Source organism: Prionailurus viverrinus, chromosome D1 (genome assembly GCF_022837055.1).
Source record: "Prionailurus viverrinus isolate Anna chromosome D1, UM_Priviv_1.0, whole genome shotgun sequence".
NCBI classification, from domain to species: domain Eukaryota; kingdom Metazoa; phylum Chordata; class Mammalia; order Carnivora; family Felidae; genus Prionailurus; species Prionailurus viverrinus.
The window spans coordinates 57806161-57819531 of NC_062570.1; the positions used below are offsets into that span (position 1 = coordinate 57806161).

At 38.1% G+C, this 13371-nt stretch overlaps 1 protein-coding gene and 1 pseudogene across 1 annotated transcript in view; both read left to right on the forward strand.

The window, feature by feature from the left end:
- PGM2L1 (phosphoglucomutase 2 like 1) overlaps window positions 1-9372 on the forward strand; it is a 50352-nt gene extending 40980 nt beyond the window's left edge. Inside the window, exons 13-14 of the mRNA XM_047879361.1 lie at window positions 1465-1598; window positions 3731-9372. Coding sequence (XP_047735317.1) covers window positions 1465-1598; window positions 3731-3833 — 237 coding nt within the window. The 3' untranslated portion in view covers window positions 3834-9372. The remainder of the gene's footprint in view (window positions 1-1464; window positions 1599-3730) is intronic.
- A 1455-nt stretch (window positions 9373-10827) lies between these two features.
- LOC125147324 (uncharacterized) lies at window positions 10828-10959 on the forward strand (annotated as a pseudogene).
- Window positions 10960-13371: the final 2412 nt, after the last annotated feature.

Consider the following 13371-nt stretch of genomic DNA (forward strand, 5'->3'; position numbering starts at 1 on the left):
TTTACTATTTTTGAGAGAGAGATTGAGAGTGGGGTAGGGGCAGAGAGAGGAGGGGGGCAGAGGATCTGAAGCGGCTCCATGCTGACAGCAGAAGAGTCTGATGCTGGGCTCAAACTCATGAACCATGAGATCGTGACCTAAACCAAAGTTGGATGCCTAACTGACTGAGCCACCCAGGTGCCCCTAAATTTAATATAGTAGCAGTGGAGATAGAAAGTTGGGCGAAGTAGAATACACAGGACTTGCTAATTGATGGTCTGTGAGTGAAAAAGAGGAGAAGAAGGTGTCTGGTTTTTTTTTAACTTTTTGTAATGTTTATTTACTTTTGAGAGAGAGAGAGAGACAGTGTGAGCAGGGGAGGGGCAGAGAGAGAGGAAGACACAGAATCTGAAGCAGGCTCTAGGCTCTGAGCTGTCAGCACAGAGCCCATTGTGGTTCTCAAACTCATGAACTGCAAGATCATGACCTGAGCCAAAGTTGGACATTTAACCGACTGAGCCACCCAGGAACCCCAGAAGGTGACTGTTTTAAGCAACCGGTGTATGGTAATACCACTGAGGGAGGGGTTTCACGGAGAGGACCAGGCTCAGGACACCTGGTGAAAGGCACCACTGTCAAACCCATGTCACAGTACAACCCCCACAGGTCCCCCAAGATACCTTCATAGACAGATCTGTGGTCCAGGAAGAGTACAAGTGTTAATCCATGTGTTCAATGTCAAAAGTAAAGCTTTATTTCTTTTTTTAACTTTTACATAAAAAGTATACAATTTTTTTGTACCCCAGTAGGTTATTTGCCCTGTCCTCTAGGATATGGGCACTCTGCTTTGGAAGCTATTGATAAACTGTGAAAATGCTTTGAAATTGTAAAGCACTTTGCAAATGTAGAGGCAGTTTGGACTTTGGTACAAATAAGCCTGGGCTCAGCTTCTTGCTCTGCCACTTTAGCTGATTACCTCGACTAGGTTGTTTACTCTTTTTGAAACTTGTCAGTAAATTGGAAGTAATATTTACTTTGGAAGATTATTCTTGAGGCCTAGAGACCATGTATATAACCCAATGCCTGTACTGTTATAAATGTTAAGTACATGGTATATTTATAAATTATTATGTATGTACTCTCCTTTTGTATTTTATGATTCTTTTAAAAATATTTTCAGCTGTAAAAAACACATAACATAATAGGTACCACCATAACTGTTTAAGCATGCAGGCCCAGCAATGTTAACTATACTGCATTATTTTGCAACAAATCTCCAGAACTTTTTCATCTTGCTAAACTGAAACCCCATACCATTAAACAACTGCCCCCCGCCCCCCACCAGCCCTTGCCAACAGCCTTCTACTTTCTGTTTCTATGAATTTGACTCCTTTAGATACCTCATATAAGTAGCGTATGTTTTACAACTCTTGAAAATGAAAAAGGTACTGAGTGTAACTAAGCTGTTGTTAAAATTGTGCATAGGTGCTGCCTGTGAGTAAAAACAGCCAAATGATTACATTTACTTTTCAAAATGGCTGTGTGGCTACTCTTCGGACAAGCGGGACAGAACCCAAGATAAAGTATTATGCAGAGATGTGTGCATCACCAGAGCAGAGGTGAGAATTGATTTTTTAAATATATATATATATACACACACATATATGCACATATATAAAGTTTATTGAGATACAATTCACATACTGTACAGTTTACCCATTCAAAGTGTACAATTCAGTGGTTTTTAGTATATTGTGAAATCATTACAATCAATTTTTTTCTCCATGTATTCTTTTTTTTTTTTCTTCTCAAATTAGCTAATATAACAGTGTAGTCTTGGCTTCAGTAGATTCCAATGATTCATCATGTATAACACCCAGTTCTCATCCCAACAAGTGCCCTCCTTAATACCCATCATCTGTTTTCCCCACCCTCATCAACCCTCAATTTGTCCTCTGTATTTAAGAGTCTCTTATGGTTTGCCACAATCATTTTTTTTTTTTACTAACAATTTTAGAACATTTTCATCACCTCAAAAAGAAACACCATCCCCATTAGCAGTCACTTGCTATCCCCCACCCTCTTCACCCTAGGCGGCCACCAATCTACTGTCATTATAAACTAGTTTATTGTGGACATTTCATATAATGGAATCATACAATATCTAGCCCTTTGTGACTGGCATCTTTTACTTAACATGATGTTTTCAAGTTTCATCCATGTTGCATGAATCAGCACTTTATTCCTTTTTTAAAAAAAAATTGTTTCCATGGCCTAATGATATTCTATTGTATGGGTTATAAAACTTTTTTACCCATTTTTCAGGCAGTGGACATTTGGGTTATTTCCACATCTTAACTATTAATGAATAGCAGTGCTACAAATATTTGTGCAAAAATTTTTGTGTGGACATGTTTTCATTTCACTTGGGTATATAGGTGGTGTAGAATTGCTAGGTCACATGGTAGTTCTATGTTTAACCTTCAGAGAAACTGTCAGACTATTTTCCAAACCAGCTGCATCATTTAGAAATTGAATTTTTAAATTTTAGTGAATTTTTATTACTGGAAGGTTCTGTGAGCTTTAACTGTTATATGTTGAACATAAAGAAATGATGAACAAATAATTTATTTTCAGACAATATTCATTTTTAAAATTTTTTTTTAAATGTTATTTTGAGAGAGAGAGAGGGAGGGAGAGAATGAGCAGTGGAAGGGCAGGGAGAGAGAGAGAGAGGGAGAGAAAATCCCAAGCAGGCTCTGTGCACAGAGCCCCATGTGGGGCTCAATCCCACAAACTGAGATCATGACCTGAGCCAAAATCAGGAGATGGATGCTCAACCAACTGAGCCACCCAGGCGCCCCGAGAATATTCATTTTTTACATCAAATATGATTTGACTTAATCTGCCTAATTGATTGCCTTTTAAGATTAAGAATTGTGACTAAATTGACTTTAATAAAACATCTTAAATGCTATTTAAACTTACTAAAAGTAGTACCTTGTCACTGATTAATATACTTTTGGGAAGGAGATTTTTTGGAATTGCCTTCAGAGTCCAAGGTACATTATTTTGTATGTTCCTAAGTCTTTGCATTTAAGAGTAGATTTTATTTCCTTTGGGGGCAAAAAGACATCCTGAAGTCATTCAGAGTAGAGTTTAAAGGAAACCAAACTGGGTAATGCTGTATTTGGCTAAAACTAAAGGATGATTATTAAAGTAATAAAAAATGATTGTGAAGTCAGTTGAGAAGAGGCTTTCCTGGAAATCTTTTGGGCAACAACAGTGATGACTTTGAAGCATATATACCTGTAAGTGTATTTTTATTTTTTAAACATCTCATTTTTCTAGTCACATCTCCCTCTGTACCTGAATCATGCCATGTCATCCCATAATATCTACTGGGTATCCTTCAAAGTTTTCAGGAAGCCATTTTAGCATAACACCTAGTATTGGTGTTCTAGGCCATTAAATTGCCTAACTCAGGAGAAATCTGTAACTCATCCATGTACTGTGTACCAAGGAACTCCCTTTGGTGAACTTCAACTTCAGTTGGTGATAATTGTGTTTTGTGTGTGTGTGATCGTTTCCCCTTTAGTCTTGTTTTGTTTTAACTGAGTGAACTTCCGTTTTGTTAACAAATTGTTTGATCATCCTCTCCGGAATACGTCGTCTTAAAATTATAACAATTTAAATGAATTTTAAGGTGATGAAAATGAAGAATTTCAAAACCCTTAATCTTTCTCTTCAGTGACACTGCCTTACTAGAAGAGGAATTGAAGAAACTCATTGAAGCTCTGATTGAGAATTTTCTTGAGCCCAGTAAAAATGGACTGATCTGGCGTTCTGTTTAGTGCACACCAGTACATCATTTCTTTGCACTGGCACATGGAACAGAACAGCAAAGAACTCCATGTGTTGACATCATATTATCATTCTCTCCCTATCTCCTCTGGCCAAGTATCCTTTTATTTTCTTTCTTTTGGTTGGCTGACTAAACAAACTATCAATTTGAAATGCAATGGTCTGGAGAGAAATGATTCAGATTTTTTCATAATCTTGAACAAAAGTCATTTCATTAAAAGTATTATAGTGACACGTTGTTCTTCCTTTAACAGAAAAAAAAATACATAAGTGAGTTTTCTTATTTAAGTGTGATTAAGCTTAGTTCCATATTATAATTGTGTAGAGCACGGTTTAAAAAAAAAGGCAGATAAATGCTATATAATTGTAGAGTTAGTTAAGGAAATTAATCTATAAAATTGACAAGAAAATGGCATTGCTCCCATAATACTGTGGGAAAGTGTCATTGTTATGTCACAGGTATTAACTTACCAAGTAGAGTATTTGAAATAGGGTATTTGCATTTTTAGCTTAGAACCGATGTTACAATATGTGGTTTCAGCTTCTCTTTTTTCAGGTGCTCTTAATGTAGTGTGAACTTATTGTACGTATTTAAAATTCTGACGTTTACTGAACGTAAAACAATAGTGGCAATGCTCCTAGTGGTTTCGTTCTTGTCAGATTTCTTAGTGCCTTCTCCGGGTATGGTATGAATTAAAACAGTGTTCCTGCATTGAATATAATTTAATCAGCCAATTTTCAGACAGTTGAGGAAATCTTCCAAACTATGTAGGTGCTTCCCCTCTATAGCAAATAAATTTGCCCTTTAAAAAAATCTGATGAATGTAAATAAAAATGTTAATAAAAGCAAACTCAGTGTAACTATACTGAAGGATCTTCATGTTAGAATTCAGGCTCAGTAATCACAGCCTTCAAGTAAAGAAAAAAATCTGAACTGAGAAAGGAGCTCTAAATTTATTTAAATGTCTAACTTTGGAATTACATTTTTATAAGTAGATTTATTCCTTTATCAGATGAAGTAATGCTAATTTTACTAAGAAATAAAATATCCAGATTTTAGGTGTTAGAAAACACTAAAACTACATGTTTTAAAACTAAATTCCATTTTGTTCTAACATCTTGCTGGCCACTGTAGGATTTCTGATCTCAAGAGTACTCTTTACCAATATGGAAAAAAATTTTGGAAGGTCACTTTTGGTTGATTCCCCAGACTTCTAAAAAAGTCTTAATAGAGAAATACCGTTTAATCTCCTTAAAGTGTATCCTGTCCTATATAACTCACAGAATAATTAAACCCAAGTGCTGTAGTTAAGAGGTAACAATCACAAGGCCTTGTGTGTAATTATACTGAACAAATAGCTAGTGGGATATAACTGGTATTAGAGAATTTACTTCCTAAAAAATAATAATAACATAAAATTTAAACATTTATTAAATAACAGTTTGGTTTATTGCAGCTATCAGCTAACATTTGGTTGAACCCATATAGTCCAAGTATAATTTTCAAATTATTGTATTGCCACTATTGTTAATTTGTTCCTTCCTTTCTTATAGCTAGATCTTGTATGACTGTAGGTAATAGCTAGCTAAGGGTAGAGCACCATACTTCTGAATGACATTGTTTTCAAAGGCTTTGCACTAGGGAAAATGTGTATACTTTTTTGCTTTATTGGCTTTAAGGAATGTAGAATGTAACTTAGGAGATAGCCTATATTCTGCCAAGTATTATAAATAATGCTATATATATCAAAAATATGTGTATTTGGCTTTAGTGTCTGTGTTTCCATGACTGAAGAACAAAGTGAAGCTAAAATGATATGATAGCCCATTCATAATCACTAAACCCATGTCATGATTGTCATTCTATTATAAAGAGAACAGTTTGAGTGCTTTAATATAATACAATGTTTAAGTCATCTTAATCAAGGTGAAAAGTTATGAAAGCTTAGGTTATCTCAAAAATTTAAAAATCCAAAGTTAAAATTAACAAAATTTTACAAATGTTCCTGAAATGTATAGATTGAGGGAATTATTAGATTCTAGCCAAGCTCTCAAGTCTATGTAAGCATGGTATTTTAACATGAACTTGACATAGTGGGTATAAAGTGGCCTAATAGAATAAATCAGTAATCCAAGTCAACCAGGAAGGGCAGAAGTGCTGGCCCATGAGTCTCAGCCTTGGGCTCTACATTGTTTAGCTTTTTCTTTATGAATTATATCACAAAAATGAATGCATTCTCCTTGAGTATATAGATCAAAACTGGGCTTCTCTAGAGTTTTGGGGAAAAGGAACAAACTAGTGGGGCAAGGTCAAAGAATACATTGAAAATAAGCAGTAGAAATAAACAAACAATAGAAAAGTCAATAAGATGGCACAGGAACAACTTCTTGTGAAGGGCAAACTAACCTCTCAAAAAGTAGGGAATAAACTGGCTGTGGGTAAGTTATTTAGCTCTGTTTGTTATTATGATGAACAAATAGCGAACCTTTTGCTTTCTTTCCGTTATTAGCAACCACTAAAAAGAAGCCAAGTTTTAGGAGGTGAGAAAAAGTACCCCTCTTACTGATTCAATTCTGCTAGGATGTTGTGTCTTAGGATCATATGGGAACTGGGGAGGAGAGGACATAGCAGAAATAAAAAGGAATATAATACAAATTGGAGAATAAGACTTGTGAGAAAGAGTTCAAAGAATTAAGATCATTTAACTCTGGAGGGGAGAAAGCTGTTGAGATGTTTAATAAGTCTTCCTAAGTTATTAGTTGAATCTTTTATTGCAAGGCTCAAAGTAAGAAGGAATATATCAAACTATTCTCTATCTTCAATGAGGACAGACTAAAAAAGAATAAGGATCTTTTTTAAAAAAATAAATAACAAATTTATATATTAAGGAATGTACTAAATGAATTTTAAAGGTTCCTTCCAATACTTTTTTTTAAAACTCAGGTTGGGACAATGATGATATCATAGCACTGAAAGTTACATTTGAGTTTTTGCTCCTTATCTAGAAGAATTTAGCTCACAAGAGAGTTTTTGTATATGTTGAGTAGTAGACGCATGAGTGCAGTCTCTATTCACTGCATAAAGACCTGCTCGGATATTATTTTTAATTTAACCTGGCAAATAAGTGAGACTTGAACACCATTTTATTCATCTTGAAGACTATATAGCATTATAGGATATTTGAGGGTTTTGTTTTAACTGTATTGTTATTTGGGTGTCCTAACTTCAGCAGAGAGGAAGACTCTGTATACTCTGGGCATAATAGTGTGGATCCAGTGGAAAAAGACTGGATACTCTGGGCATAACTTTATATAGGAAATAGACCTCCTATTTCTTAAGGAGGTTGCTTCTGGAATTGATCGAACAAAGGTATTAGCTGGAGTTTAATGGAGAAATTGTTCTATGAACTATGAATTGCTGCTATTGGTATTTCTTTCAGATGTTTTCCACTGATGTTTGTGATGCTTGAAAAATCCAAATTTTGATTGGATAAATTTATTTTATGCCTTTTTCTCTCTACCTCCCTTTTTCCCTAGGTCCCCTCCCACATTTTGTTACTGTGAAAAGCTATTGCCCTATTACCTCACTGATAAGAAATCTTAATTGTATTCATTCAGAATGCTTTAAACGTGTTCATAAACTATGTCTGTTTTTTGGACTTTTGGTTATTTTGTTATTGTGAGAATATTTAAGACATTGTAAGAAGTAATTTTAAATCTATTTCATAATCTTTTTGGTCTGTCTGGATACTACTATATGTTAATTTATTATAGCCTTTTACAATTCACTTGTTTTTCTGAGATTGCTCTAGAAACTGATGAGGAAAGAGTCATACTAATCAATTGAATGGTCAATTGATCTCACATATTATTTCAGGTTTCCTTGTACTTGGGGTATCCAAAGCACAAAATTTGAGGAAATCGTTTTTCACATTTGTCCCCAAAGCATCTTACCATAAGCCGTAAGAAGTCCCAGGTGGAACGAAGAGGATCTTTCTTTGCAGGACTTAACACAGCACGATTTTCTTTAGTTCCAGGTGGAAACAAAGTTAAAGTTTTCCATTGGTTACTTTAAAAAATTAACCATACTATTACATTCATTAAATGATCTTTTCTCTTTGTTCATTCAAGACTGTGTACTTGAAAAAGAGGACATATAAGAATGAGTAACGTGTCCAAGGTAAGGGCAAATGACATATCTAAAGTTTGCTTCTCAAATTTTTCCACCCTAAAGCAGAAGAGTATAAATACGTGGGGGGAAGGGGCCCAAGCACAAAATCTGAAGTAGTCTACCACTCGTGAAATTTCGTGTTCTGTCTTAAAAACGTAAGTTGAATTTTGCATTCTCCATAATAAAACTGTTTCGACATAAAGATGATTCCTTCAGTCTTCACGGAAACCAGTGCTGCCGGCAAGGAGCACCACATTTAGCACACGGCCTCTCAGTTTTCCCCCTCTACCCTCCTCAATTGCCGCGTCCGCCTGGTGGTACACACACTGACTTTGGGAAATATAGACATAGGACATACCTAGGATATTCCCTGCCTTTTAAAAGCTGAACTTTGAAAGTATTAATGCCAAATTAAACTGAACTGAAACAGCTCCGTTATCACTGAGGCTTATATAATATTGTCAGAGGTGTTGGCCCATTTGTTTTCATTAACTCATTGGCATTTCTTGACCGAGAAGGAGCACCCAACTATCAGCTCCCTGAGAGCAGAGATCATGTTTTATTAGTTTTTCATACTCACACCCTCCCCCTGCCCCCCAGATACAGTACCTGTTATAGAGTGCCTAGTTGGTGACAGTAGGAATTAGGGGGTTGTATTTTAAAGAAACTAATAGTTTAAGTAAGAAACAATCAAAAATGTTAATTTTCTGATTCAGTTTTTTTAAGCATTTCTCATTGCTGGAATTTATGATAAATCTTCATTAAGCATGCACACCCTTAAATACTGTTTCTTTTGAGAGAGCAGAGCATATTCCTATTTGCAAATTATATATAATGCCTAGTATTTTACACTCAAAGCAAGATGTTGGCCAAGTAGGCTAAGAAGGTATCTATGTAGACTTAATATCACGGGTTATAAGTGCCATTTTGAGCCTAATAGTGCTACCTTCCAAGTGAGTCACAACTAATTTGAAACTATTTGGTATATTTTTGTCCACTGTTATGATTCATCATATATCTTAAAAGAGGCACTCAAACAAGAGTCTGCATCTGTATATATGGTGAGGCCTTTTTGTTTTAGGCTAAAATAAACTGTTTGTATTATGTCATTGAATATGCCAGATAAAATATATACAGTTAAGAATGAATTATTTTTCTGACTTGTGCAGCAGTTGCTCAAAATTGTGCCCTTGTTTTAACAGTTTCTGTCAACATTTTCTCATTTTTTTCCCGATGAAAACACCAGGATGTATCATAAGTACTGCCTGTGAGAATTTGCACTTGAAGTGTTTGTGAGTGGATTTCTTGTGGTTTTAGCAAATGAAGTGTTATCGGTAATAAACAGGCCTCTTTATAAGCATGAGTCTCTGTGTAATTTTTATTATCTTAATTACTGTGTGGTTCATAAAGTTTGCTATCCAAATGGAACATATTTTTGAAATATATGCATGGCATACCTAGAACCTACTTTCAGCCTAAATGAATATTCTAGCTTATTATTCACTAAACATGTTCATAAACTGGTTCATCAGAAGTCCCAGAAGAAAGAGCTAATATTCAAGTTTTTTCCATCTTATTTTTCTCTTTCTTTCATTTGACCTAATTTGTCTATTCACCTTAGCATCAGTTCACATAATAAAAAGTTAAATATATATTATAATATATTTGTTATTCCTGGTCCTTCCTTCCTGTCTTCCCTAAACTTGCACTTCCTCATTTCTGTTAGTGATAGGACCATTCTCCTGTCTTTATTTTCCTCTCTTTAATTCTGATTCTAATCATTAAATGGTCTCATCTTGCATGCAGCTTGCTTTAAATTATTTTATCCTTCTGCTTCATTATTTTTTTTTAATTTTTTTAATGTTTGTGTATTTTTGAGACAGAGAGAAACAGAGCATGAGCCGGGGAGGGGCAGAGAGAGAGAGGGAGACACAGAATCTGAAGCAGGGTCCAGGCTCTGAGCTGTCAGCACAGAGCCCGACGTGGGGCTTGAACTCACGTACTGTGAGATGGTGACCTGAGCTGAAGTCAGACTCTTAACCAACAGAGTCACCCAGGCACCCCATGCTTCATTATTTCATTTTATAAATATTTATGAAGTTGGAAATATGTAGGTACCAAGGGCCCTCCAGAAGACTACAAAGTAGGAAAAAAGACACAGCAGCCATTTTGTTGTTGGAACAGCCTGTTCAGGACACTGTTCCCACGACCCCCAATCCACCAGATCACCTTTATCTATTCCTTATGTCTTTGGATTCAAAGCACTAGAAAGAAGGCCCAGTTGGCTTTTGTGATACTTTGGTGACATGCCTTCCTCCTAGCTGAAACCAAAAACTGATAAGAGAAGAATTTGACCCCCCAGCTTCCTTCTGAATGGTAGTAGGAGGCAGGCCACTGCATTTATACCTTTCCATCAAGACACAATGGGAGAGAGTCAATTGACCGATTGGAAATTATGGGGAAGGCAAAGACAGAGGGAGGACGCATCAAGCACAGATCAGCTTGAGTGTGCAGAGAACTGTAAAGTGGTTTGCTATTGGCATGTTGAGTAGGGGTGTGAGTGGAGAGAGCCCTGTGTGCTATGCTATGGAGCTTGGACTTCTGTCAGCAGGTGAGAGTATAGAAAGGCATAAGCAGGTCTCTGAGATGGTGGTGTGGGTGGGGAGGTGGTATGAGAGACCCCATCCCTGGTAAGAACCTTAAAGTTCATCTTATCCAACCCTCATCAATTCCCACTATCTGCAGATTTATATTTGAACCTCTCCTGTGACAACTTGCCAAGACAAGTTGTACTCTTTTAAAGAAAGGCCAGTATCGCTTCTCGGCCTTTTGGCTAAGATCAAGTGTAGTATCTGTTCTTATCAGTTTAAAGAAAGGCCAGTATAGGGGCTTCTGGGTGGCTCAGTTGGTTAGGTGTCTGACTTCGGCGCAGGTCACGATCTTAAGGCTTGTGGGTTCGAGTCCCACGTCAGACTCTGTGCTGACAGCTCGGAGCCCAGAGCCTGCTTCAGATTCTGTGTCTCCCTTTCTCTCTGCCCTTCCCCTACTCATACTCTGTCTCTCAAAAATAAACGAAAAAAATTTTTTTTAATTTATAAAAAAAAAATACTAAAGGCCAGTGGAGAGTTCTTTCTTGTGTTCAGCTGAAATATGCATCCCGAAGCTTCTGCCCTCCAATTGTATTTGAAAGATCAATGTGATTCCAAACTGCATCTCCTTTTCACTCCAAATCCCTTTTCCCTCAGTCTAAATATGCACAGTGCAGCTACTGTTCCTTGTATGACCATCCAATTGCCTTCCTGATCACCACGTGGACAGTTCTCAAAAAACTGGATCCAGAGTTAATATGCTACACCAGAAATGGTAGTACCAGCCCAGAGTAGTAAAAGGTGGGATTTAGTCCTGATATGGGAGGGGGCTTTGCCTGGGGCACACCGCGTGACACTTCTTCACTTCGCAAATAACTCCTTTAACCCTCAATTCAAGCATCATGCCTTCCAAAAAGCCTTCACTGCCCGCTTGCCACCTCCCACCCCACCAGCCAAGCTGGACAGGGGCCCTGCTCTATATGGCCATAGCTCCCTCTGCCAGCCTCTGTTACAGCACATCCCACACCAGGAAGAAATGATCTGCTTGTGTATTGGACTCTCCCAGCTCTCCGAAAGCTGGAATTGGCTGACTCAATGCAGTACCCCCAGTGCCCTGAACTGAGCCAAGCAGATGATGAGCCCTCAAAAAAAAAAAAAAAAAAAAAAAAAAAAAGGTTCAGCTGAAGTGAACTGAATTGGAATATTGGAATTTGAGCTGAGCTTTTAAAGGCAAGTAGGCTGTGAATAAGCAAAGGGGAGGAGACACACATGTTGTATGAGTACATTCAACTCAAAGCAAAGAAATATGTGAATGAAGACTTGGGAAGTAGGACCACTTGAGATTTGCTAGAGGGCTTCGAGACAGACATAAACTGAAGTGGAAAAAAGTCATAAACTGAGGGGAGAGAAATCAACCTGAGGCTAAATAAGGCATGGGGGAAGGGTAGAAGAGATTTGTTCCCATGTGGGGAGGGAACAAGGGCAGAAAAAAAACAGCAACTGGGTCAGTTTCTTCCAGTCGCTATTCCATTCCCACATATACATACTCCGCCCCCCCCCGCCCCCCCCCCCCCCCCCCCCCCGGTGTACAGGGATCCACGACCCACAAAAGAAACAGTCCCTGCGCAAAGCAAGGAACCCAAATTCAGTGCAAGCATCTCTCTTGACAATTAGGGAAGCCTGAGGGTCGGATCAGGGACCCACTTGAGTCCACGGAGTGGATATCTACAGGACCCAAGTTGTCTTACTCCCAAACTGCTGTTTCCCTGCCACTACGTGCCACCCCCCTCCACTCCCATGACCTGAGGACGGCTAGTTAAAATTCTTTCAATAAATCTTAGTCTTTAGTCAGAAAGGGCCCTTCCTATTTCTATTCCGTTGAAAACTAAGGTCCAGAGAGAAGTGATACCCTGAGTCACAGAGCTGGTCAGAGACAAAACTGGAACTAATAGGTCTCCTGACTGGTAGTCCCTTCTCCTTCCGGTATAAATATTTAGTAACCTGCTGGAAGCAGGACCGTGAATAAGAGGTTGGTAAGATGTCATCCATCTTTATGAAGACAAGAACAGTGACAGTGCAATAGAAGTGCTATAATAGTGGGGCGCCTGGGTGGCTCAGTCAGTTAAGCGTAGGACTTCAGCTCAGGTTGTGATCTTGTGATCTTGTGATCTCACAGTTCGTGAGTTTGAGCCCCGAGTCAGGCTCTGTGCTGACAGCTCTGAGCCTGAGCCTGCTTCAGATTCTGTGCCTCCCTCTCTCTCCCCCTCCCCCACACATGCTCTGTCTCTGCCTCTCTCAAAAACAAATAAACAAAAGAAATGTTGTAAAAGGTGAACACAGAAATGGTGTAGGAGGAGAGAGGGGCAACTGTGTGGGGTCCAGGAGGGGGTCCAAACAATTGCTTAGGACTAGAGTGGAGCCTTGAAGAGAGAACAGGTGTCTGTTGGGCAGAGAAACAAGGAAAGGCCTTGAAGACCCAAGAGACAGCAAGAAAAAAGCAGGAAGAAGCATCCTGGGAAGGCTGAATAATAGGTTTCTGATCTCAGCCATTGGCACTTCTGATTTTATATACTCTTTCTGGGTGAAATGCCCATAGTTCCCACTATTGCTCTGAGAGTATACAGTGAGACAGAGGCAGGATAAGCTCATAAGACATTTCTGTTCAAGAAGGAGAAGCATGAAAGGGGCATAGTCATCCTTAAACAGAGCAATTCTGACTCCAGCTAGATAAACACCAGATGGGGCTCCAGCCTGGGAGAAGGGATATTC